This window comes from Rissa tridactyla, chromosome 3 (assembly GCF_028500815.1).
Source record: "Rissa tridactyla isolate bRisTri1 chromosome 3, bRisTri1.patW.cur.20221130, whole genome shotgun sequence".
NCBI lineage: Eukaryota > Metazoa > Chordata > Aves > Charadriiformes > Laridae > Rissa > Rissa tridactyla.
In genome coordinates, this window is record NC_071468.1 from 125,531,846 (window position 1) to 125,557,182 (window position 25,337).

At 50.7% G+C, this 25,337-nt stretch overlaps 2 protein-coding genes across 2 annotated transcripts in view; one reads left to right on the top strand and one right to left on the bottom strand.

The window, feature by feature from the left end:
- The window catches only part of ELP3 (elongator acetyltransferase complex subunit 3), a 100,960-nt gene extending 96,442 nt beyond the window's left edge, over positions 1-4,518 (top strand). The window contains exon 15 of the mRNA XM_054194709.1: positions 2,606-4,518. Coding sequence (XP_054050684.1) covers positions 2,606-2,682 — 77 coding nt within the window. The 3' untranslated portion in view covers positions 2,683-4,518. The remainder of the gene's footprint in view (positions 1-2,605) is intronic.
- Positions 4,519-16,862: 12,344 nt separating this feature from the next.
- LOC128907928 (serine/threonine-protein kinase PDIK1L-like) lies at positions 16,863-24,304 on the bottom strand. Its single transcript, XM_054197333.1, has 4 exons — positions 23,712-24,304; positions 22,476-22,692; positions 20,245-20,497; positions 16,863-17,401 (listed from the first exon to the last, which is right to left on the bottom strand). The coding sequence occupies exons 1-3, from the start codon at positions 24,255-24,257 to the stop codon at positions 20,262-20,264; spliced, it is 999 nt and encodes a 332-aa protein (XP_054053308.1). The 5' UTR covers positions 24,258-24,304; the 3' UTR covers positions 16,863-17,401; positions 20,245-20,261.
- Between the last annotated feature and the right edge of the window lie 1,033 nt (positions 24,305-25,337).

The window sequence follows — 25,337 nt, forward strand, 5'->3', positions numbered from 1 at the left end:
GGCTTGTGCCTCCGTGTCCCGTTGGCTTGTGCCTCCGCATCTCCCTGCTCTTCCCTGCTTCCAGACGTGGATGCTGGTGCTGTGCCTGGGCAGCCTGCCACCGTCCCGCGACGCTGCAGCGTGGTGTTACGGGCTGGTGGTCCAGGGGACAACGAGCCTGGACGCTTGGCTTCCACCCTTCTGGACACAAACCCGGTGGCTGCTTTTTGGGGTGTCTTGGTGAGAGCTTTTCCCCTCCAAAGCCTCTTGCCTTGAAAATGTTCCTGCAGCGCTGGAGCTCGCGAGACATCCCGAGTTAGAGCAGGGAAACCACCCCATGTCTTCACCTGTAGCCCTCAGCCTGAGGCGTCTCCTGCCTCCTCTTCATAGGAGACTTTCCTGTTGAAGGACAGTAATTTTGTGCAAGACGTTACTGCTCCGAGCAGGGCTGAGATGACGACTGAGATGCTTTGCGAAGCGACACAGCGTGGGACCGCTGGGGCATGGGGCCGGCCAACTCCATCATCATTCTTGTTAATGGCTTGAACCCGTTGCCCTCAAACGAGGAAGAGTTGGTGCTTAAGTAGCGCCGCTTAATAGCTCTGAGATTAATGGAGGCAACGCAGGATGCTCCGACGCAACCTAAACTGCCTTCTTGAAAATCCCCCCGTTTCCCAAGGGCTTTAGGAAAAAAGGAAACGTGCTAAATAACTCTTGATCGAGGTGTTTTTAACACCGTCAGCTGAATTACTCCGTTGTCCTTTAGCTTCAAGAGGACTGTTCTCCAACTTTAGATTTCACTGATCCTTCTAAGCGCCACGGGTGGGGTGGCTCTGCTGCTTGACTGCTCAAATCTGTATGTCGTAGCCCAGCATCTCTGCTAACAGACCCGCAGGATGTCTTTTAGGCACAATATTGATAAAGGGGCTATTTTACTCCAGGTCAGAGATCCCAACCCTCCCGGGCAGAGATGAGGAAAAGGGAGTGGATCTGTGTGCAGCGGACCTGGGTTTCTCCTCGGCTTCAGGTTCCTGCTGAAACTGAGGGAATTTGGGTCCCTTCAGGGTGTTTTTCGTTGAGGATGGTGCTCTGCTGCGATGTCACAGGGGCTTTGCCACTGCTTAGAAGTAAATATCAGAGAATCATAGAATGGTTTGAGTTGGAAGGGACCTTAAAGCCCATCCAGTGCCACCCCCTGCCCTGGGCAGGGACACCTCCCACCAGCCCAGGTTGCTCCAAGCCCCGGCCAACCTGGCCTTGAACCCCTCCAGGGATGGGGCAGCCACAGCTGCTCTGGGCAACCTGGGCCAGGGGCTCACCCCCCTCACACCAAAGAATTTCTTTGGGTGTTTGCTTGGATCTTCCCCAATTTGTAGTTCTTTGTGGTTTTTCAAGCTCTTCCCAGCTTCAGATGGAATGAGGAGCACGAGGACGTCTCAGGTCTGGGTTTCAGGTGTCTCTTCAATACTTTAAATAATATAATGCCTCTCTAGGATGTTGGCTGGGGGTTTGCCCGGAGCTGTGGTCCTTAAGTGGTTCGGTGATTGATTTAATGTGCATTCAGAAAATAAATTAACGCTATTTTAAACAAATCTGTCAAAGCAGCAATGGGTGAAATTGCTGCAGCGATGTGCAGGCAGGAAGGGGTTACCAGCTGCACCGGGTCACTCGCGGCACGGGAGATGGGAGATGCTGCCTCCCGATTCCTGGAGAGCCATTTTCGAGCACTGGCAGTTTCCAGGAACCGGCCGGAGGGATGAGATTAGAGGAAAGAGGGGCTGCTTTTTTCGTGATGGAGAGCTGCGTCCTATCTGTCCTTACCCACCAGCTGCGCTGACAATGATGCCATGATGCTCCACTCCTCCTCCCTCCCCTGATGACTAATGTCTGCATCTGTGAGTAATTAGATAAGGTGAGGGGGGAGGCGGCTGCGATGGACCCGTCCTGCCCTGCCCTGCCGCAGGATGCTGCCTGCGAGGCAGCCGGGGTCGGTGGGGCCGGGCTGGCCCAGCCTGCGGCCGCTGCGGGGTCTCATTAAGAGAGGAAGGAGAAGGGAAGAGGCTGTTGGAGAACTGAGGCGCTCGGAAGCCCTCCTTTTCAACAAGGAAATTGGATTGCGGCCGCGGAGCCCACTCGTCTATCTGAAGTGGAGCTGAGCTCATTTCTAGGAGCCGTTGGACAGAGTTTGTTGGGTTTTAGAGCCCTTCAGTTCCTGGTAATGATGGCGGCAGCTGGGCCGCCTCCTCTCAAGAGCCTGTCTTCGGGTTTTGTTAGACCTGGGGTACTCTGAACCCTTGACTCACGTTTCACCGTTGTTCCCGTGTCGCTTCCTCTCTGCCTCGCAGCCTTTCTCAGGATAAAGAACAGGGTGCGTGATTCAGGGCAGATAGAACAGCGATGTTCCTGCATTTCCCCCCTTAAAACCCACCATAATTGGTCCAGATGCTAATGAGTAAACACCCCCGCTCCAGCACAGCGGCCGGGGTGGCCCAGCACCGACTGTTCGGAGAGGCCGAGCTCCTTTCGGCGCCATCCCTCCATGGAAGTGACTTTCCTGCCCGGCTGTAGCTTCTCCAACTCGTTTGTCATCGCGCTGAATTAAACCTTTTTGTCGTTCTTCTCACAGGCGTTGGCACGAGGAACTACTACAGGAAGATCGGCTACGAGCTGGAGGGACCCTACATGGTGAAGAGGCTGGACTGATGCCCCAGGAGCTCCTCACCACGAGACTCATCCTGGAAAGAAAGCTGAAGGTGATGGATGTAAGCTAAAAACCAAAGCCCACCAACCGCCAAGGACTTGCTGATGCCACAGCCCATGGCAGCAGATGGGGCATCTCCTCTGGGGCGAGCGTTTCTGAGCAGGACAGGGTGCGTCACCCTGCCGGAGCTGCGGGATGGGCTCTGCGTTGCAATAGAGGACTGAAGGGCAGGTGGAACTAAGAACATGCATTGTTTCCGCGATGCCGTCAGCGGGCTTTTAATGTTCCAGCGTTGAAATTGCGCGGGTTATTCTGCAACATGGATCAGTTCTTTCTGTGTGTGTGTTTATTTATGCTGGGCTTGGCTGCTTTCTGCCCAGCCCAAGTGATACCATCTGATGGTTCTACAGTAGGATGCCACGAGGATTGGCGTTCCTACCTTGCTGGGGGTAGGAATTGAGATTAAGACGTAAACTCTCTACAGTGACACACAAGCGTGGAGTAACCGAGGTTAGACGGGACCTCTGAGGTCTGTAGTCCAACCCCACACAAATCAGGTCCGATTAGATCAGGATGGCGATGCTTGAGTATTCAATGGATGTGGAGGGAGAGTCCACAGCGTCTAGGTCCCTGTTCCAATATTTGGCCACCCGTGTGTTGAAAAAGTTTTTCGTAATATCCGATAGGAGTTTATGATGTTTCAACTTGTGCCCGTTGCCTCTTGGCCTGTCACTGGGCAGCTCTGGGAAAATCTGCTCCTGGTCTCCAAGCTTCTTCTTGTACATCACGTCCTCCATAGCCGTAACCATCCTCATGGCCTCTGCTCCAGCTTGTTGGTCTGTATTTCCAGCACCCGATCTGCCGCTTCTCCAGCCCGTAACCCAGTGATTTGGGCAGGAGGAGGCCGTGTGGCAGCAGTGTCAGAGGTCTCGGCAAGGTCGTGGTGTACAAGATCCATGTCCCTCCCTTGTCCTGGCTGCCCTCATCTCCTCCCAGCAGGCAGTTGGGTTGCTCAGGCACGATGTCCTGGGGGATCCCGCTTGGCTGTTCCCAACTCTCTCCTCCACGGCAGGAGAGGGCTTTGGGGAGGGTTTGGTCCCCATCTCTCCCAACACAGAGGCAAGGCCGACTTTCCCATGGCTCCTCAGATCCTCCCCCTGGTCCTCCTTGGAGGTAGGTGTGATGGTTGCCTTTTCCCGGCGTCGGGAATTCTATCAGGAATGATAAAATTAAAGCTGCTTTTTGCAAGCCGAGTGAGCCGTGACCCTGGGTGAGGAGCTCAGCACCTTCCTCGCCTCTCCCCAGCCCTTCGGTGGGGTGGGGACAGCCCAGGGCGCGTGGGTGTCCTTCAGTGCCAGTGATTCGGGGGGTTCAAAAGCAGCGGGGCTGGTGCTGCTCGCTTGACTTAACAAAATCGGAAGGGAGCGGCCGGAGCTCTGACCTTCTCCGCTTCATTTTTGTAGCATTTCAATCAAAAATAGGGTTGAAATCCAGAGTAGCGGCTTGTAGAGAAGTTGACATTTTGGGTGTTACTCTAATAAATGAGTCTGTCAGGAGCCTTCTGGAAACTTCGCCGATAACGAGCGCACGGACACACGTGATTAACTCGGAGGAGGAGCGGCGCGGGGAGGAAGGCTCTCGTGGCGGCGGCGCCGTGCCGCGCAGTAGATGCGATTCTGCCACCGTGATCTATTGCTGCGCCGCGCGGGGTCAGCGGCCAGAACCGCGCTGACGTCGGCTGACGCACGAGCGGCGAAGCTGCCCGGGCAGCACGGAAAAAGAACATCCTTGCTGGAGAGAACCGGAATTCCTGGCAATAAAGTTTTTTCATTAGTGAAGGTAAACGCCGGCGTCCTGTGGTTTAAGGGCTGGGAGCGCAGAAGCACAGACCAGCTCGTTGGTGCCTACACCCCGGGCGCCTTTGAGCCGCCTGCGAGGTTTGGTTTAAAGAAGGGTGATGGAGCCTCTCGCTGCTTGATTTGTTGAACTGTTTCTTTTTCCTCCTCCAAGACGCTGGTAAACGGGGCACGTTCAGCGTCTGACACCGTAAAAGCAGAGGAGGTGGAAAGGGATGCACTGAGAGGGGATGCAATTTCTCCGCAGAATCCTTAAAATTTTCCGCAAAATTTGTTGTTCCGGTACCCCTGACATAATTCTGAATCACTCCGACGCTTTCAGCTCTGACAGCCCAGGTTTTTTTTCAGGTACTGGCCAGAAAAGCTCACCGCTTCCATGCGTCTGAAAGCGTGGTTTGTGGTTTGGTTTTTTTATAACGCCAATGCATTTTGAGTTTACTAGCCGCTTTATCAAGAAATAAAGCGATTTTTTTTTGGGGGGGGGGGGGGGGATGTCTTATTTTTAGCTTCCCCTTTGTGTGTTCTTTCTGGGGTGATTTCATGCTGCACTGGCTCAGCTTTTGGGAAACTCTGCGGGCTTATCTGCACAGGCTCGGCTTTGGTTTGAAGTGGGATGTATGGATTTGGCCGTTGGATATAAATGCAGCCCAGGTGAATCGCTGGTTTGTACCTCTCTCCCAGCCATTGCTTCCGTCGGGGACAGGGAGTTCCTCCAAGGCGTCTTCCTGGCGGCTGCACCCCTGGGCTTTGGGATGGGGTCGGGGGGTCTCGGCCGCTGGTTCTGCAGCCGGGTCCCTGCCAGGGCACGAGCAAACCACGCTGGGAGGGCCTGGGGGACGCGATGGTTCGAGGGCAGGTCCCGCGATGGCAGCCTGAGCTGCGGCTTCTCACCCTTTGCGTGTCTGCCCGATGGGCAAGCGTCAGGCGCCCACGGAGAAGCTGGGGAAGGGACGGTGTTAGTGGCTGCGTGTGAATTTTCTGCGGGTTTTAGTGAGGCTGGTGGGGGTCTGCGGGTGCCTGGACATAAGTTGAGGCAGGATCTTTCCCTGCGGGGCCCTCTGGCGCCTGCGGCGTGGCTGCCGTGGCATGGCCGGGAAAAGCAAAACCACGCTTCCCTCTAAAGCTGTTCTGAAGGGCTCCAGGCTTTCTTGCGTTTGAAGTACACGGGGCACGAACAGTCGCACGGCCACGAGGCCTGGTACGGTTTGAGCCATCGTTAGCTGCAGAAAAGGGGAGGCAGAAAGGAGACGTGAGACCCTCCTGGGAGATCCTTCCCATGTGGCGCTTGAAGCTTCGTGGCCACCCCTTGAGCCAGACTTCGTTAGTGTGGGGTGACCGCGTGGGACCAGCTAGCCAAATAACAAACTGGGGAGCCCAGAGGGTGCGGATGCGGCTTGAGGCACGCGGCCAGTTTCCTACCAGTATCCCTGCCCCCGGGGAGCGTCTCTGTGACAGCGCGGGTGTACAGACAGCGGCTCTTCCCGAAGAGGGTTGTACACGACGGACACGGTCACGCTCGTCGGCCCGGCCGGTGCCCGTGGCATTAGTGCCGCCTTGCAACGAGTACCTCGCGGTCAGGCGCCGTGCAGGCCCGGTGCTGGCAGGCTCCATGGCTGACCTCTCCTGCGGTCCCTGCCAGGAAATAAATCAAACAAATCTTCGGTCTCGGTTTTTTGTGTTTCGTTGGTTTTTGCCACAGGGCTTTAAAGTTCATGGCCCTGGGTGAAGCTGAGCGGAGGGCCTTGCCCTGGGGGTGCAGGGAGGAGGAAGCAACGCGGAGCACCAAAAAGTTTATGATAAGAGAAACTGTCAGCTGCGGTTTAGCTTGGCTAAAACTTTGGTTTGGGTTGGCTTTTCCCTGGCCCAGCTGGTCAGTCGCAGGGTCTTGGTAACCACTCGGCCACGCCAAGGGATTGCGCAGTTGGCTCTCACCTCTTCTTTGCGGTACTCTGGAAGTTTGGATTATTATATTAAGGTTTGGCGTTGTTTTTTTTTCCTCCTCCGTGAGAGCAGCATCCGTCTCCGTACAGGTACATCATTCTTAGGGAGCTGTCGTGTAGGAAATGGGCTGTAATTAATCGCAAAAGGGAGAGAGGCTTTGAAACGCGTTTGTCTCGCGCAGCCGTGAATGGGGCTGCAGTCTGAGGTCGGATAAATGCAGACGGCGTTGCCTTCAGTGGCCAAACCCGGCATCTTTCCTGCGGGACGTGGTCGAGGAGGAGGGTATTGAAGCCTCCTAGATGGAAGACCGAAAAAAAAACCCACCCAAAACCCACAGACCAGAAAATGAACAGAGTCAAGAAAATGCAAAATGCCTGTAAAACCCAACAGACCAAGGGCTGTGGTCGGTGCCACGCTTAGGGAAATGAAATCCGGGACTGGGAAGGCCCCAAATTTCATTGTTCCGGGTCAAAATGGTGCCAAGGGAGGACTGGGGCCACTGCTGCGGAGTGGGCGCTCGTGCCGCATCCTCCCCGCTCCATAGTCGCGGCCTCCGTCAGGCAAACGGGTTTTGAGGCCGATGCTTTCCAGCAAGAGCGCCCCGGCGAGGGTCGTGCTCCCCAGCCTCTGCCCAGCTCCTGCGCAACCCATCAGGAAAACAAGCAAGCGGGCGTGAAGAAAGCGAGTCATTGATGGAAGCTGCGCTCTCCTTTCCCGGGCAAACGGCGGTGACCGGCTTAGAATGCTTTGAAGGAGAAGAAAAAGGTGAGTCACGCTCATTTCTGCATTAATTTTAGCCTGTCGCCTTTCTCCCGCTCTCACTTTTTTTGGGACGCCAGCGCTGTCTGCCTGCCTGCAGCGGGACGTGGCCGAGATGCGGCGCACGGTGGCCGGGAGCTCAGGTGCGGCTCAAGCCGTAATAACTTGCTCGGGGCAGGAGCACCGGGGCTCGCGCCGTGATTTCATTGCTGTGCTCTTGTGTCTGTGACGTGAAAAGAAGCTCTGCCAGCTTCAATATTTCTCCTGCTTCTATTTATGTGCCTTTTCCTTATTGCTTTAAAATTATCTCCTGGCCCTGCCTTGGCAGTGCTGGAGCGAGTAGTAAAGCGCCTGCCGAGCTCTCCCGCTGTGAGCACAAGGGCTGCAGAGCGGGTTGTGGCTTCCCCACGGCCAAGGGAGGAAGCCCGTCTTCACCCAGGAGAGCTGCTGGCAGAAGGACCCTGCTGAGGATCTGGGACTGCCTCCGGCTGCTGCTTCATGGACCCTGGGGAGCTCGTACCTCCTGCTTCCTGGTGGAGTGCGGCATCGTCATAGCACCATAGAATCGTTAGGGTCGGAGGGGACCTTAAAGATCATCCATTTCCAACCCCCCTGCCCATGGGCAGGGACATCTCCCACTAGACCAGGTTGCTCCAAGCCCCATCCAACCTGACCTTAAAAACTTCCAGGGATGGGGCTTCCACCACCTCTCTGGGCAACCTGTTCCAGTGTCTCCCCACCCTCATGGTGAAGAACTTCTTCCTAACATCCAGTCTGAATCGTCCCATCTCTAGTTTTAATCCATTCCCTCTGGTCCTACCGTTACCCAACATCCTAAAAAGTCCCTCCCCAGCTTTCTCGGAGGCCCCCTTAAGATACTGGTAGGCCACTTGAAGGTCTCCTCGGAGCCTTCTTTTCTCCAGACTGAACAACCCCAACTCTCTCAGTCTGTCCCCATAGGAGAGGTGCTCCAGCCCTCTCATCATCCTCGTGGCCCTTCTCTGGACGTGTTCCAGCACGTCCGTATCTCTCTTGTAGTAGGGGCTCCAGAACTGGACGCAGTGCTCCAGGTGGGGTCTCACGAGAGTGGAGTAGAGGGGGAGGATCACCTCCCTCGCCCTGCTGGCCACGCTTCTCCTGATGCAGCCCAGGGTACGATTGGCTTTCTGGGCTGCCAGCGCACGCTGACGGCTCGTGTGGAGCCTCTCGTCCACCAGCACCGGGTGGTTGGAAGCTTCAGGAGGGATCAAAGATGCTGCCCTGGATCATGCAGGCATCCAGGTGGCTCTACCCAGCACAGGCTCCACCTGCGAAGAAGGCAAAGCTCGGGGAAAGGGTACCACGAGCCCGTTGGGGACACGCTGTTGCCCCCAGCTTTTGCCCTGGCTGCAAGCGATCTCTGAATTAGCAGCATGGAGATGGGCAGGGACACGAGGAAATGGCCTCGAGGTTGCACCAGGGGAGGTTTAGATTGGGTATTAGGAAATTTTTTTCACCAAAAAGGGTTGTCAAGTGTTGGAACAGGCTGCCCAGGGAAGTGGCTGAGTCACCGTCCCTGGAGGGATTTAAGACATGTAGAGAGACACGGGTCGGTGGTGAGCTTGGCAGTGCTGGGTTAACGGTTGGATTCTACGATCTCGAGGGTCTTTTCCAACCTAAATGATTCCATGCCTACGTTTTTCAGGCACCTCTGGACCCCTCTGTCCTCTCTGTTTCTGAGCTCAGCCTGAGCTTGGAGGACCTGATGGGCATCACCCGACCTGTCCAGGTCTAACAAAAAAACCACGAAGATCCGCCACAGCACCTGCACAGCCCCCTGTCCCGTATACCCCAGCAAAAACGCGCCCGGGGGTGCCTCCAGCTGGTTGCCTTGCTGGCCACAGCATCCCCCTGCGATACCTGTCCTCCCTGCCCGTAGCTTTGTGGAACAGAAGTGGCTCCTGCCCCGTGAAGTGACGCGAGTGAACACACAGCCCAGCTCAGGGAGGATGAACCGGGTGAACACAGGGATTCAGCAACACTGTTCAAGGAGGTCAGGGAACTGCTGGGGAGGGGACAGCAAAGGGCTACCAAGATGCTGAGGGGACTGGAACATCTCTCTGATGAGGAAAGGCTGAGGGATTTGGGTCTCTTCAGTCTGGAAAAAAGACGGCTGAGGGGGGACCTTATCAACACTTATAAATACTGAAAGGGGGGGTGTCAGGAGGATGGGGCCAGGCTCTTCTCAGTGGTGCCCGGGGACAGGACAAGGGGCAACGGGCACAAACTTGACCATGGGAAGTTCCATCTCAACACGAGGAGGAACTTCTTTGCTGTGAGGGTGGCAGAGCCCTGGCACAGGCTGCCCAGAGAGGTGGGGGAGTCTCCGTCTCTGGAGACATTCCAGCCCCGCCTGGACGCGTTCCTGTGCCACCTGCTCTGGGTGACCCTGCTTTGGCCGGGGGTTGGACAGGATGATCTCCAGAGGTCCCTTCCCTTCCAACCCCGGCCAGTCTGGGATTCTGTGAGCGTCTGCAGGCAAAAGAAAAAGCTGTTGCCGGGAGCCAGGGGATCTGATGTGCCGATGGCTTTTGGAACGACTCCAGACAGTAGCTCCTACAAGGTAGAAGCGCTGGCTCCAGGAGAAGGATGTCTGACCACAGCCTAACAGCAGCTGGATGCTGGAAATTTAAGAGCAGCCAGGAGATACCTCAAAATCTTGAGGTGTTCAAGCCTAACATGGCCAAGGTGAAGCGTCACCATTACAGGAACTGAGCCATAAAACGAGAAGACACCAACACCCAGATAAACATGGCAAAGCCGGGGACGAGCGGCTCAGCTGCTCTGCTGTCACCAGTGTTAATGGCAATTTTTACATCCAATAGACCCTTCTACGTCTGAACGGGATGAATTTAGCAGAAGAGATGCTGCTCAGTTTGGGGAAAATAAAAGAATATCTGTTTCTAGGTTCTAATTCGACACATCCTGCCACCGGCTGCTGACCCCGAGCCGCCCTTAGCTCAGGTGCTTCCCGAGGCCCCAGCAGTTCTATTCGTTATGAGAAAAGTGAACAGGGGAAAAAACCCAAAGAGAAATAAAGAAAAAAACCCCAACCAAGTAACCTAGAAACACTGGACAACAGTGGCCAGGAATGCCCAGCAGCGCAGGGTGGTGGGGATCTGACCCGCGCTCGAGGATCGATCCCCCCCTGCCAGCTGGGATTTTGTTTTTCTTCTTCGCTGGCATCCTCGGAGCGGCAGCAGCAGGGGCTGCCTCCCGCCTCCAGTGCAATAAGCAGTCACGCCAGGGGCTCGGGGGATCTGCGGCGAATCTGTAAGAAAAGAAGAAAATTAAATGAAGAGAAGCAGCAGCCAGAAAGGAGCCCGATTTTAAAAAAACCACAGCAGTCACGATCCGGCTGTGCTCATCAGCTTTGGTTAATAAGCATAAGGAGTCAGCGGTTCGGGAAAAACAAAGTCGAGGTAAAACGGCACCGCTCAGACCTTGGGTAAAGAGCAGCACGAACTCTTTGGGCTCATCTCGAGTCCTTTTCCAAAGGGGAAAGAAGTGGTTTGGCATCGATTTATCGACGTCGCTGCCTGCTTCCCCTTCTGTCCCTCCCCCGGCTCAGCCGGCTGGCGCAGGGGCGCCCGCGACTCCGCGGGATTTCACGCCCCGGGTCCCCTTCCACAGGCCGCCAGCCCCTGCACTGACCCACGGAGCCCCCTCGGTGGTTCTTAAACTCCTGCAGCAACACGCTTGGCTTTAGGGGTTTTTTCCTCCCTCTTTCAGTTTGTTTATGGTTGGGGTAAAAAGCCAAACGCGGCGGTTTTACCCTCAATCTTTGATGTAAGCAAAAGGCTGAGACTACCCGGTCACGAACTGACAGCTGAAGTCCTGCAGCACGTCCTCAGCAGAAGCTGGCGCTGGTTTAAGTGAAAAGGTTAAAACAAAAGCAAAACCTCTTAAATCAATGGGTACGGCTTCCTCTGGAGGCGCCTGTTTCCATTTATGCCTCCTCCCAGAACCTGTGCAGATCTGGTTTTTGTCCAACTCTAGCTGATGACGTGATGAAAATTAAATTTAAGCTTTGTTCTGGCCATGTCTGCCAGCAGCTGTCCTACGCACCCACTGATGGTTCTTGGGCGCCAGGTCTAGGTCCGAGCCCCACATACACACCATACAAACCTTACATATATGTATTTTCCTCCCTGGAAGGACTGGATGCGTCCCACGGCCTTTTCCGATCACTTCCCGGGCAGCCAGCGGTGGTGAAACACAAGCCCAGTACGCTGTTCCTGGGACACACCTCCTCATGCCGGACCATCCGTAGGAGCCCCTTCCCTCTCCTCTGCCGCGGGATTTCCAGCTCCTGCCCCGTCGCGTGTATCGGGGCGGTTCTAGGAATTCACCTCCTGTTGGGATAGTTCCTTTAAGTGGACCTCGGTGCCTCTATTTCGCTTGGGAGCCGACTCTCCCGGAAGGTTTGCTGGGATTAGGGGATCCGGAGGTAGCAGGGCACTGAAAGCAGGGTCTTGATCTGGCACATGGGTGCCCCCGTCACTCGCTATGGGGCTGGGCCCCACCGCACGGCTCAGCACAGCTTGCAAGACACCCACGAAGCCACTTTGAAAAACCGCTTTCTCAAAAACTGGAACTCTGCGGGGAAGCTGCAAGAGGGCAGGTGTCGATGGCTGTGGGGTTTTACGCCCCGGGGTGTACATCAGCACCCGCCGGGGTGGTGCTTCCCAGCTTCCCTCTCCCCTGTCTCCCAGGGAAGCTGCTCGCTTCGTGCCCCAGGCCGTTCTGCGCGGAGCCCGTTGAGTCGGGAGCAGGCGCAGGGCCCTGCCGAGCGGGAGCACTGCGGGGAGGTGTGAATAGTGCCAGTAGACTGCACGTTGTTTCCATTTAAAAACAATTTCATCTACGTTCTCTGATCCTGCAGCTCTTTGAGAATAAAGGAAAGCTAAAGAAGCTTAAAAGGGAGCAAACCGCTGCTTCCAGCTTCAAAAAGCCGCAGCAAAATCAATTAAGAGCGTACGAAGAATCTTGAAAGAACAAGAGGGACTGACGGATTGAGCCGCACGAGCTCGTTACCTTCCCAGCTCCTCTCTCTCTGGGATGTTCCTGCGCGACGTCAGCCGTGGCACGTGGGTGTCTCTGTGTTCCGCCTGCGAGAGGACCTGGATCACGCTTCGCAAACAGAATGCGAAGACAGCGTTCGCGGTTTCTGCGCTGCGGGAACGGCCTGCTTTGGCGGGGGGAAGGCGGCAGCCGTTTGATGGAACAAAGGAGCGACACGTTCAGAAGTTTAGGGTGGGCGAGGAGGAACGACGAACGTGACCTGAGCGCTCCAGTGCTACAGGTTTTAATTAGGAAACAGTCTGTAGCCATCGCCGATGGGCTAAGCTGCAGGTTTCCCCATTTTCCTTCTTTTGCAAAAAATCTTTCTCTGGATTCGATCAGTCCACAAGTGACGCCAGTTCCCCTCCGCACCCACCGCAAGTCAAGAACTTCGCTCTTACCTCTCCAGCTGTGAAGAAATTAAAGTCTTCCTCTGAACCCTTCGCGAAGGGAACGTTTCTGGTCGGCGAAGCGGGATGACAGGAGCAGCGGACGCGCCGTCCCGCCTCCTTCCCACGCCTGGAGAACGGGTCGGGAAATCGGCTTTCCTTATCTCGTCCCGCGCCCCTGCTGAGAGGGGACACTTCATCCAACCGGCTCCTCCGTCCCCCCTCGGGACCATCCACACCTCCGGCTGCGGGTTGGGTGCCTGTGGATAACTGCTCCCGGACAGGCGTCCGGAGCGCCTTCGTTCCTCTTTGTGATTAACAGACCCGTGAATTTATTCAGTTCCAAAAAAAGCTGCCCAGCAGCAGTAAAACTACCAGCTACGGTGATGTATTTAAGAGACCTAGGAAAAAAAAAGACCTTCTGCTTCTGCTGGCTGGCGGGATGCGCTGGGATGGATGATTAATGGAGGATTCTGCTAATTAATGATTTGGAGGCGATGCTTAATTTTAGAGAAAAATAGAATAGTATTGACTGACTTGATCCTGACTGGGGACGGCAGCGAGTATTTAATTCTTCCCCGGCTAAATTCAGCCCCCAGCTATCTCACGTCTCAGTGAGTGATGTTATTTGTCCCATTGGGGGAAAAAAAAAAAAAAAAAAAAATTAACTAGTCTGAAGCGTCCTTAATCCAAAGCGATCAATTTAAGCGCCTGCCGCGATGGACAACTCCGGCATTTAGAGAGGCCGCGCTAACAAAGGGCTCCCACGCACATGAGGCTCATCGCAGGGGAGAGAAGGAAAATGGAGAACTTACACGTTTATTCCCCAACAAAGCTTCACTTTCGGTATCCGCTCACTCAAAATACAAGGCTGAATCACGGATGCACGTTCCTCTCCGTTCTTTTCTTCAGGAGAGATGATGACCATAGGGAAGAGAATGGAGTGGTTCATCCTTAGTCACCACTGCCTGTGCTTTGACCTAGGGACAAAAATCATCATCCTCAAAGCCCCACGAGCTGGGCGCTGGGCCCTTGACGGCACCGGTCTCTTCCTCCATGTGAAGCCACACGAGGAGCTGTCGCTGGCAAACGTCTTCCTTCAGTCACCAAAGCAGCAATTTTCACCAAGAGCCAGATACTCTTCCATGACGGCAGTGACAGGCAGCAATATTTAGGGTTCAGCGCTTTAGAATCATAGAATTGCCCAGGTTGGAAGGGACCTTTCAGATCATCGAGTCCAGCCATCAACCCAACCCTGCCAAGGCCACCACTACCCCATGTCCCTCAGCACCACGTCTGCCCGGCTTTTCAACCCCTCCAGGGATGGCGACTCCACCACTGCCCTGGGCAGCCTCTTCCAATGCTTCACAACCCTTTCCAGGAGGAAATTGTTCCCAATATCCATCCTAAACCTCCCCTGGCGCAACTTGAGGCCGTTTCCTCTTGTGCCAGGGCCTGTTCCTTGGGAGAAGAGCCCGACCCCCCCTGGCTACCCCCTCCTTTCAGGGAGCTGTAGAGAGCGAGAAGGTCTCCCCTCAGCCCCCTCTTCTCCAGGCTGAACACCCCCAGCTCCCTCAGCCGCTCCTCACCAGACTTGTGCTCCAGACCCCTCACCGGCTCCGTTGCCCTTCTCTGGCCCCGCTCCAGCCTGCACGGTGAGAAGGGACGGCACCGTCGCCATCTCTTCCCAGGAGCTGGAAGAAAAACTGTCTACAAACAGGGCAGCAGAGCGAGCGGCTCCGGCAGCTGCCGAGCGAGGGTTTATGGGCTCCCTGAAGCAAAGGTTGCTCTAAACCGCTGTTGAGGAACCGCTGATGGATTTCTCTTCCACAAGTAGGTACGATTTAAGCCCTCTGACTCTTCTGCGGTCACCAGGAGTTTGTTGAAACCTGCGCATCCCCCGCGCACACACCCACCCCCGGTTCTCATAGCACAAGGTGGGGAGCACCCACTCAATGAACAAGAGTTCGTTTCCTCCATAACACGCAGTTTAACAAACCTCCCATCCCCAAACTGTACGTCTTCGACAAACTTCTCTGTATTTTTCTTTTTTTTTTTTTTTTTCTTCTCTCAGCTATATTATTATTATTAATGAGTTGCCTACAGCTTTTGAAACAGGAGAATGCCACGGATTCATGCACTCTTCCATTTTATTTGTTCCTTTCCCGGCTACAGACATTACATTTACCCTTTAGATCGCTTTTGAATATTGAGCTTGTTTGCAGAGAGCTACGCGCAGCAGCTCCAGGATTCTCCCCCCCACCCCTTTTTCCCTACAAAGTAGTCACTTAAATTAGAGCCTGTCACTGCATATCCATTTACTTACTCACTAGGTATTAGAGTCACTAAATTGTGGTACCTATTAAAAAAATGTAAAAAAAAAAAAAAAAAGTCACATGTGATTCTAAAGAGATGCTCGGTATTACCACACATTTTTAACGCGTTAGTAAAAAACACCACCGCATTTTATTAATTTATAAAAATACAGAGTTTCAAGCAATTAAAGCGAACGTACAGACTAGCTAAAAATATCTAGCAGCTGTGAGGACACTCACCTAATGGCAAAACAAGGAAGAAAATGAGTAAACAGCCATTCCTGTGCCCTGCAGTTTTCTCAGGTGTTGCGGGGGTGGGCAAACCTATCTGTAGCCCAGAAAAACGGACCCGGTCTCAATGGAAAACAGCCCTGGAAGCCCAGCAGCGTGCTCTGAGGAGAGGCGGCAGAAAGCGGACAAGAGTAGCTGCAGGATTAGAAAGAAGAGGATGAAGAAACCTCACTCCAGACCAGCAGCTCTGCAAAGCAGAAGAGTATTTGTAACCGAAAGCTGTGCAGAGGGAAACCAGCCCACAGTCCTAAGTCATGATCCCCCACAACTCCCAGAGGAATTAGAAATCAAGGCAACAACTAGTCTTAGGCGAGGCCGGGCTGTGCTGCTGGTGCAGAGCTGCAGCCAAAGCCAGACCCGTCTCCTACCCGAGGACAGAAGTGCTCTCCAGAAGGGGGTGACGGTGGCTCGGAACAACAAAAGACCCAGACCCCCAGTTCCAGCTCGTTCCCGGTCGCCCCGCGGTCCGTCTGCACAGAGGTGTCGGGAGCTGAATGAGCTTCAAAGCAACCGTGTCTATCATCACCGCACACGCTTCCCGTGCGCTACTGCCATCAGACTAGGGATTCGCCGAATGCCAAAGTCAAGTTTAATTTAACAATTTGAATTAACTTATTTTTTCTCTGTGTTCCCACAACAGCTCTTTTCAGGGATGACTCCTGTTGGGTAGCCCATTTGTTATCTGGTACAGGGACAGAGGCCAATTAACACTTGTTTGTGCGGGACAAACATACTTTACAGGTGAGAGAATGTTACGCTTCCCCAGGGAATGGCAGCGGAGCCTCCGGATAAAGTCATGGCAGGAAGAAAGATCCTCTCCATGAATCTGGCTTATGACGCACTGCTTATAATACAGTCTTTTACACTGCAGCCACAGCCTTAGGAGCCTAGGACAGGAGGAAGAAATATATAATCTATTTTTAACAGAAATATATGTATTTCTGTCCTCTGTGTGGCACAGGTGGCGCAGAGGGGCTCACCATTTTCCCTTTCTTTTGGCAGTTTATTCCTTTCCCACAAAAGGAAGCTGTCCCCGAAGGAGGCTGTTTCCCCTCTCCACAACAGAAGAGCACAGGAGGAACCTTTTCCAGGAGCTCCCAGCCCCTGAAGAAAAGCGAAGATCAGCAGTAGTTTACAGATACATTAAAATATTTTTCAAACGGGGTGCAAATTAGACTCCCCATTTACCTGCCAAGATTCCAGTTCAGTCCTTTTCATTTCCCTTGTAAGAACAGCTGGCACAAGCAGCTAACACAGCAGGAAGCATGATTCCTTAAACTACTTTAAGTGTTAGTGACGCATACGTTCTAATCAAGAGTTGGCATCTTTAACATTCTTTGTATTTATTTTAAGAAAGCATTTTAGTTAATCTAAGCAAGAATATTCAAAAGCTACTGTGAAGAAAATACATTTTTGTTTCTGCTCAAACTTTTCAGAATAGACACGGAACACTTTGCCAGCTCATTCAGCAGACATCACTCCGTTACGTGGCCAAGCAACACGGAGCGAAGAATTAAACATGTACAAAAAAAGCTCCAATTAAACCTCCAAAAGTCAACTTCTGTGCCAAGGACAAGCAACACGGCATTATCAGTGAGAAACCAGGGCTGGAAAGGCAGTCAACCCGCCGTGGGGCAGAGAAGCCCGTCTCCTGACGGTTTCTGCACGTTTCTGTGCCGTCCTTCAAAAGGGCGGCCACAGGACAGATGCGACAAAAGGATGCGCAAGGGTTGGGTTAAAAAGAGCAAGTTCAGAAACTCCTCTACGACTCTGCCGAGCGTGGCCAGACAGTCAAGGTCACCTCAGCCAAGTTTTCACCTACGCTACCCACTGCCTAAAAGAACGCAAATGTAAAAACACCGAAGGTTTGCATAAAAACAGATTTTTTTTTTTGTAGTTCTTCTCTTAAAATTACTGTACAAATAAATAAAATTATTGTCCGTTTAAATATAACCGTTCAGGAAAACCAGAAGCTGGCAACGGTCTTCTGATCGATCTGCGTGTTCTAAAGGAGGGCAGAATTGTTCGCCACCTCCGAGGCCTCCAGATCACAGCGGGACACGACACCTGCAAAGGAAACGCATCAAAGTTGCAAAATAAAAATACTTCTTGTTGAGAGCACTGGCCCACACCAAGGGTCCCCTGTCCCACTGTTCTGCCTCGGGGACATCACTAACATACACACGCCTAGGGAAGAGCGCAGGGCAGGTACGCAAGCAGGCTTTCATCTGTAAAAATCACAGTTCTGAGCAACGTTTAACTTAAGGACTTCCTAAATGACATGTTATATCCATACCCTTGTCTTTAAATTCATGAAAGAAAACTCTTTTTGACGTTTTCCACGCTGCTCTGTGGAGACTTACAGTTCGGCTGCCCTACACTGTAGAGTTCATTGCCCTGTGATAACAAAGCATTACGGGGAAAAAAAAAAAAAAGCATCTCCTATTTTATTTGGACTCGCCATTGGAAGTTTTCTTCTGAAGCACTGAGATTTAGCATTGCAAGAAACCCTTTTCGACTGCTGTGCTACTCCCGATTTTAGATTGGAAAAGCCGGATATGAAATGGGGCTGTTTTCTGGACTGAAGCCTCCATGACTCGGTGTTTATGGCGACCCCGTTTTAGAAAGGCGAGTTGCTTTTCGTTTCAGTCCACGCTGACACGGCAGCTGACGGCATTTTCAACAGCGTGAGCCTAGCGCCTCATGGCGTGGAGCGCTGTGCCACAAGCCATTCCTGCATCAACTCCGATTACATGCCAAAACCGAGTAGGTAATTCGGCTAGCTTCCTGCTGAACAGGAAAATAAAATAAATGAAGAGAATTGAGACAGATAGGGTTTTCAGGGATATGTCCTGACTGCGTTGGCGTTTTTCTTCCAAACCTAGTCTGCAAACCTATTTACCATTACGGTTTCATAATGAAAAAGGAAAGTCAACAGAAGTAAGCCTGACACTGTGCCGCTAGAGCTTTTTTTTCCTCTTTATCCTTGCAAATTCCACTATAGCAGGCGAACCACTTCAGGGCTGGCCTGCCAACTAGTGGTACTGTTGCTATTACAGTATGCCAGGCCTCTTCTTTCAGGGCAGAGTCCCCGAACTCCAGATCCTACCTGACTCATTGAGTAGTTTTCAGCAACAGAACTGATTTTTCTAGATAAAAAGAAGCGTTGGTCTTGTCCACGGAGATTTCGGTAAAGTATTTGATGTAGTACCACACAGGAAAGTATTAGATAGACAGGAGAAGACTGGGATTAGGAAAAAGGAAGATGTAAGGCAGTTAACCTGTCCCAAGGGAAAAATGAAACGGATAATTTGGAAATGAAGAGGCTAGAGTGGAGTTTTATCAAGATTGGCACTGGCAACAGGCTTGTTTAATTAACATTTTCACTAACAGCCTTGGCACAATTCGAAGTGTGCCGATGACACAAAGCTGGAGGTATTACGGTTATAAAAAAGGATGAGGAAATATTCAGGGTCATTCACCGTTTCTTCTAACTGCCAGGGGATGAAACTCAGTAATAGAAAACATAAGGTCATTCATCTGTGAACAAAAGTAACTGCTGTAACCCAGAATGTTATTGATTTGAAGCAAATCAAGTCAAAAAGGGCTTTAGGATACAAAGTAATTATGAGAGGATTAAGTGATCTAGGTATGAAAGGGGAGAGATGCGATCCTGGAATACATCAGGAGGAATATTTCCAGGCTAGATAGTAAATGCGAGCACTTTACCAGGACCTGAAGAGGCTCGTCTAGAGTAAGTGCAGAAAATATCTGGAGATGGAGAAGCCAACCTTCATGGAACCAGCAAACCTTGGATGGGAAGAAATGCTGCTAAGGTTACAACTGGGCAAACACCCAGGAAGAAGAAGAACATTTTAAGCTAAAGCACGAGTCTGTCACAAGATCAAGAGTATTAAACCGATCAGAAATGCATTTGTGTTGCAAAGGACAATGTCCTTAGCTATAAGGACGGCCAGATGCTCTCAGTCTCGGTGACTCAGACACCAAACCCTTTATTTCTTATGATGCATTTATCAAATAAATTCTAGGGTATGAAGCCCATGATAGCAGAAGACAGGCCTAGAAAATCCTGGAAACTCCCTTCTGTATTTTCATTGCTCTGCTTAAAAACACAGAATCTGACAGACCATCTTGAATTTTATGTTGGACATTCAGATTTCCATCAAGGCAGATATTAAAGAAGCCATCAAGAACTCATAATGATTAGGGGATCAAATCTTTTTTCAAAGCGGGCACATAAAACCAACAGTCTCACTGCAGGACTGGGCAAGACCACCAGATTTCCAGTCCAGCCTTCTCCAACACAATCTTCAAGGCCTTACACAATTCAGGACAGGAAGCTGCCCTGTGATCTGGTGCAGCCAGTTCTGATACGCTCTGAGCATTAACAGTGCTTTTAATTAAAAAATAAAATAAAATCTGTCTCTAATCTGACAGTTACTATCGTATCCGAATACCATATTTAAGATGCACACCTACAAATATACAGTAACTTTGCACACTTCAGCTCATATTTAATTAGCAAATATATTGTAAAAGCAACAAATAAGCTGGAGGTGAAGGCAGAAATCTGCCCTCATTTGTGGAAATAGATGAGGTTTAGGGTAAAGGACAGGCTGGCCCAAATACGGGTACACAGCCAATTTCCTGAACAAACACCACTGAAGAGGCAAAAGGTTCTTTTTTAGACACACTTCAACTAAATTCCTTTTGCCAAACGTTTATCGAAGCCTTTTCTTCTTCTAGTTTGACTGTACTTCGTCTATCATTGAATTTTCAGAACCGCTACAGGTCACATTTGGTTTAGAGGGCTTTGCTCTGGAGGTCAATAACAGCAAATCCCCTGTAAGCTCAGACTAAATAGGGAGTGGCCTGGCAGAGACACTAACCTGAACGTCCTTCGTCTCTATGAGACGGAGCGTTGACGCTTTTTGCCGTAGGAGATTTGCCTGATTCGGACTTCCAGTTGGAAGGCATCCAGTCTTTCCTTTGGGTTAAAAGCCAGCATATCATGCAAGAGCTTGCAGAGATCATCTGGCATGGACCTCTTGTTCTTCAGGGGGATTTTTAATTTCATGTTGGGATTCTCCAGCAATGCTTCTCCGAGGGGAATAAGCTCCTTGCCTTGGCAGATGTAAGTTCCTGAACACAGATTAGGAGGAGTCAGGTTATACAGGTAGAGAAAAGTCTACACAAAATGCTGTCATGTGCAGTACAGAGAGACAATCTGGAAAAAAAACCACATCCGAACCATTACTGGAAAGATCACTTATTAAGAGGTGAATGCCAAGTCAAACATTGGGAGAGGTTGTTATCAGAAGAGGCTTTTACTTTCAAAAAGTAATCGAGATGTTGCACAAGGCTGTGCGCGTAACCATGCATGGAACAGAGGGAACAAGTTTAAGCATGGGGTGCTCGTCAGGCAGTTATATGGACCATCTGCAGAGAAAACATGCTGCTGAAATGAACTTCCTCCATCCTACTCCATTTCACCTTACCAGCAGACTCCTAAGCTCTAGGAGAGGGAGGGAGACTGTACTTGGCTGAGATGACTTGAAAGAGTTAAACACGAAACTTATTTGCTCAGTTAGTCAAACAGTTTTCAATTAAAATGACAGCATATGCCATTTACCGTTAGCCAACTTCTCCTCGGCAAGATTAAGGAAGGCAAATGTAAATTTGCTCCTGGTAATCTAAATAATTTCACCGGTTGTTGAAAATGATTAACCGGCTTCCAAAACAGACAGTAAAAACAGCTTTGCTCACTCAAGCTGTTCTGCCCCTGCACCAGGCAAAGAATAAATGTTTCAAAGGCAGTGACCTGTCTGTGTATAGACAAGGTTGGCCCTGCAAACTCCTTATCTCAAGTTGGCGGGTAGCTGCTTTAATGAAATCTGTTCATGCTTTGGTCTCAGCTGCAGCCATTTGCTTGTTTCTGTAGGCAGGAACTAAAACATTTATCAATATTTGGCATTTCAAAAAAGAAATAAATAATAGGATTAGAACTGAGCCTACTTGAAGACAAAAAAAAAAAAATTAAAGGGGTAGCACAATAGTGTCTCAAAGTTCCTCTGCAGAAATTCCTTTTAAGAATTTAAACATTTAAAAGGAAGACAGACAGGTATACTATGATCTCAGAGCCTGGGTAGATGTCTTCAATTATTATGCTAATGTGCCTGACTGGCATTCTCTCCTCTCGAGATGGATTTTCCACTGCAATATACTTTCCTGAAATCATTTAGTACAAAGTATTTCAAGCGTGGATATATGTGGGGGATTTGGCGGAGGCGGGGAGAGAGGCAGAGAGCAGGCCATCGGAGGAGTCATCCCTGTGAGATCTTCCATCTCCAAACTGTGAGGAAACTCAGCCAGATGGCAGTGAAGCTTATCTAAACATCCTTTCCCAGTTTATTATTTGGCTCCTTGGAACATCCTTTCAGTGCTCCGAGTGATCCCATCCCTTGGTTATGCCAAGTCAAGGATACATGCGAACCCATAAGCCCAATTCCAGAAAGGTTTTGGTTTTAAGAGCATTAAAAGCATTTCCGAGCAAATGGAGGCACACAGATACTAAATCCTCTGTCAAGAGCATAGCTGCAAGACAAATGCCTCACCAACGGCTTCAAGGTTTTTTTCCTACAATTCTTTAGAGACAATAAGGGCCAAATCCATTTTTGAAGAGCGTTCCTTAGGGTAAGGGAGGCCTGACAGCAGAGAAGCCAGAAGCGATCTTTCCCTTAACCTTTAAATCCCACAGAGCATTTCTGGCAGAAGGAATGATCTTCCAAATAAAACAATTTATAAATATATAAAGCATTCCCTCTGCCTTAGTCTGTCTCTTCAAGACCTGGAAACCCCGCATGAGAAGCAACCAAATTAGGAGTAATGCATGCTAAAGAAAAAGAGATTTCTTTGCAGTTCTCTTAAAAACAAAAAGTCGAAACACCCAAAAACCCTCCAACTTTGGGTTTCTTTGGGTTGCAAAGTGCCTGCAAATTCCTGGAAAAAGCCACATCCAAAGCATATGTACCACAGCATTTTTAACTGTGCCTGGGAGAAACACCTCCCTACAGATCCAGAATGCCCTTTGACAACAGGACAGCACTGATCTGATCCTCACCGAGCAATTCCTTCTCAGTATCCCTGTCTCGGAAGGTGATCCTCTCCACCATAGCCCAGAAAATGATGCCAAGGGCAAATATGTCAGCCTTCGCAGTGTAGTGACCTTCCCATACTTCTGGAGCCATGTAGAAGTTGGACCCACATGCAGAGGAGAAGCGATGCTGGTTCACGTTCCCTTTCCCCTGACACACCTTGCTGAGGCCAAAATCTGCTACCTGCAATGCATAAGAAGAAAAGCAAAATAACTTATTCACAAACATCACATTTACAAGTGTGTTTACAAACAGCAGCACAGTGAATCCGCTCTGAAATCCACCGCAGCATGGCACTGACACTCGTGGAGTGGCAGCCCTGGTGAAACAAAGAGCTGGTCATTTCCTCTGCGCTGTCCATTCCCCAACCCCTTTTTGGTTGTTTGTTCCCCTTCCTAAGATGGGCATCGTTATCTTTCTGTGAAGTTCACTCTAATTACATCTAATTGGGCATAAACATACCTTGAACAACATCTACAAAGAAATGGCTCTTACTGTTCCACAGTGAGTGCACTGAATCTCCTGCATTACCATTATTACCCATAGTGATTAAGATGACATTGATTTAAGTGTCCCTTGATGGCTCTACAGGTCGAAGTACAAATACCATTATTGATCTGAATGGTCAAGACTTGAATTATCTGAATGCGCCAACCTATTATTTTACGTCGTAACTACTGGAACTCTCAGGATTGAAAGTTCAGAAGAGAGCTGGACCCAGCTTTTTGGAGAACTGGAACAGACTTTCAGTCTTTACCTCAATAGGGCACCAACATGAGCATGAAAACATTCCCCACCTCCCCTGAAACATCAGTATATGCTTGAGGCAGCAATATTGGAAGCACTAGCTGTTGTAACAGGGCAGTACACTCTTAAAGTTTAAGGGCACAGAAAAATATTACTTCATTTTTGACTGATTGCGATCTCTATGATTATCTAACGCGCACAAGTTCACAGCCCTGAACTGCTCCTCTCAACAGGATAAGCAGTGGATGAAAGACGTTACAGAAACACATCATCGTGAATCGTGACCTCTACTTCCTTCCAAGACTCCTAAAAAAAAAAAAAAAAGCCCGCAACTGATATCAGATGTCCTGAGTACGCTTATTACAAGTATCACAAGACCAAAAGCTCATTCCAAAGCACATGATGCATAAGCATGTAGATCAGATATTTGTTACAGCAAAGTTTTATTCCCTTACCTTTACTATGGGACTTCCACGTCTATGAGAAATCAAAATGTTGTCGGATTTCAGGTCTCTGTGCACTATCTGGTTTCTGTGCAGGAAAGCCACGGCACTGCTGAGCTGCCGCATGAAGCTGTTATTCAGCTGAGCATCCGGGCTGCGAGACAGCAGGTATTCGTTCATGTTGCCACCGTCACAGAACTCCATCACAAACCACAGGAAGCAGGCCGATTTGGGATCCATGCACCTCCGCCCTTTCAGGCAGGTCTCAATTAGCAGCAAATGGTTGTCTGATTTTCTGTAACGATGACTAATTGGCTGAAAGACCTGGCCATTCTGCAGGATACATTCCTCCAACTGGATCACGTTTTCGTGTTGCCTCTGGATGCTCTGCAGGGCCCAGAACTCTTGCAGAGCCAGTTCTACGTTTTCGGGCACGTTACAGTGCATCCTTTTTACAGCTACTTTGCTTCTAGTTTGATTAACGATGGCCTCATAAACAACCCCATAGCTCCCTCGGCCCACTTCTCGAACGATGCTGTACTTGGCTTCTGTAGCCATCCCTCACTTTGGCCCAGTGAACAGCAAATCAGAGGAAAATATTTGAACTCATGGCAAGCAGTTGTCACCTGCAGTAAAACCCTGGAAGAGAAGGGGATAAAAAGCTTAAAACTCACCCAAACAAAGCAGCTTACCAACGATCAACTGCAAATACTTCCAACCGGAATCAATTTTAGCAGTATATGCATCGGTATATTGTGCAGCTGCACAAGGACTGACAGCTAAAACAGGGTTTTAAGAGAAAGCCTATATCCATGGCAACTTTGAGACATTATCAAGTACAATCCTGACTGCACAGTGGGATACAACCACCTGGGAAGTGACATCGATTTGTCCACAGTGGACAAAGCTTAGTGAGAAAGAAAAAGAGTTATTATAGACACGTTTCCTAAGCAGGGCAGGAAAGGGAAGACAAGACCTCCTGGGTAACCACTGAACTTACTGGTACCAGAATTGACTTTTGAAGAAATAAAGTTAGCCAGAAGTACCCGTCTGGCACCAAATCTTTCACCCTCACTTTCCCCCCTTGTAAATGTACTTATCCATCAACAGCCACATCATGTCCCTGCACTTCCACTGCCAATTTTCTACCAATCCATTCCCTGATACTCACCCTCTTTCTCCAGCTCACCCTCTTCCAACCCTTTTCACAAGCCTTACGCTGCACTTCGCCTCCACCTCTAGCTCCCTGTCCCGCTCCCAGGCCACCCACCCCAGGTTGTTCTTCACTCTCTAGCACAGCCTCTCCCTGCAATTCTCGTGATCCCTCATTCAATCCCCCTCCCCAGCCCTATCCCCTGATAATCCCACTCCCATTTTAGTCCCTCATCTGACTTCTCCCTACTGCAGAGCTCTTCAACACCAGCCCAAGTTTAGCTCCTTAATCAACACATTAATTCTTCTCTCCCAACTCATTTTTTCTCTACTTTCATGCCCTCCATGTTCCTTTCCCAATCCCCTTTACCCTACCCCACGTGCTGCTGCCTTCAAAGCCCCCACTTCCACCCAAATTCTCCCTTCGCAAACTCTCAGTCCAGCTGACCCAACCTAACCTCCCTCTTCCCAGCCCAGCTTCCTTCT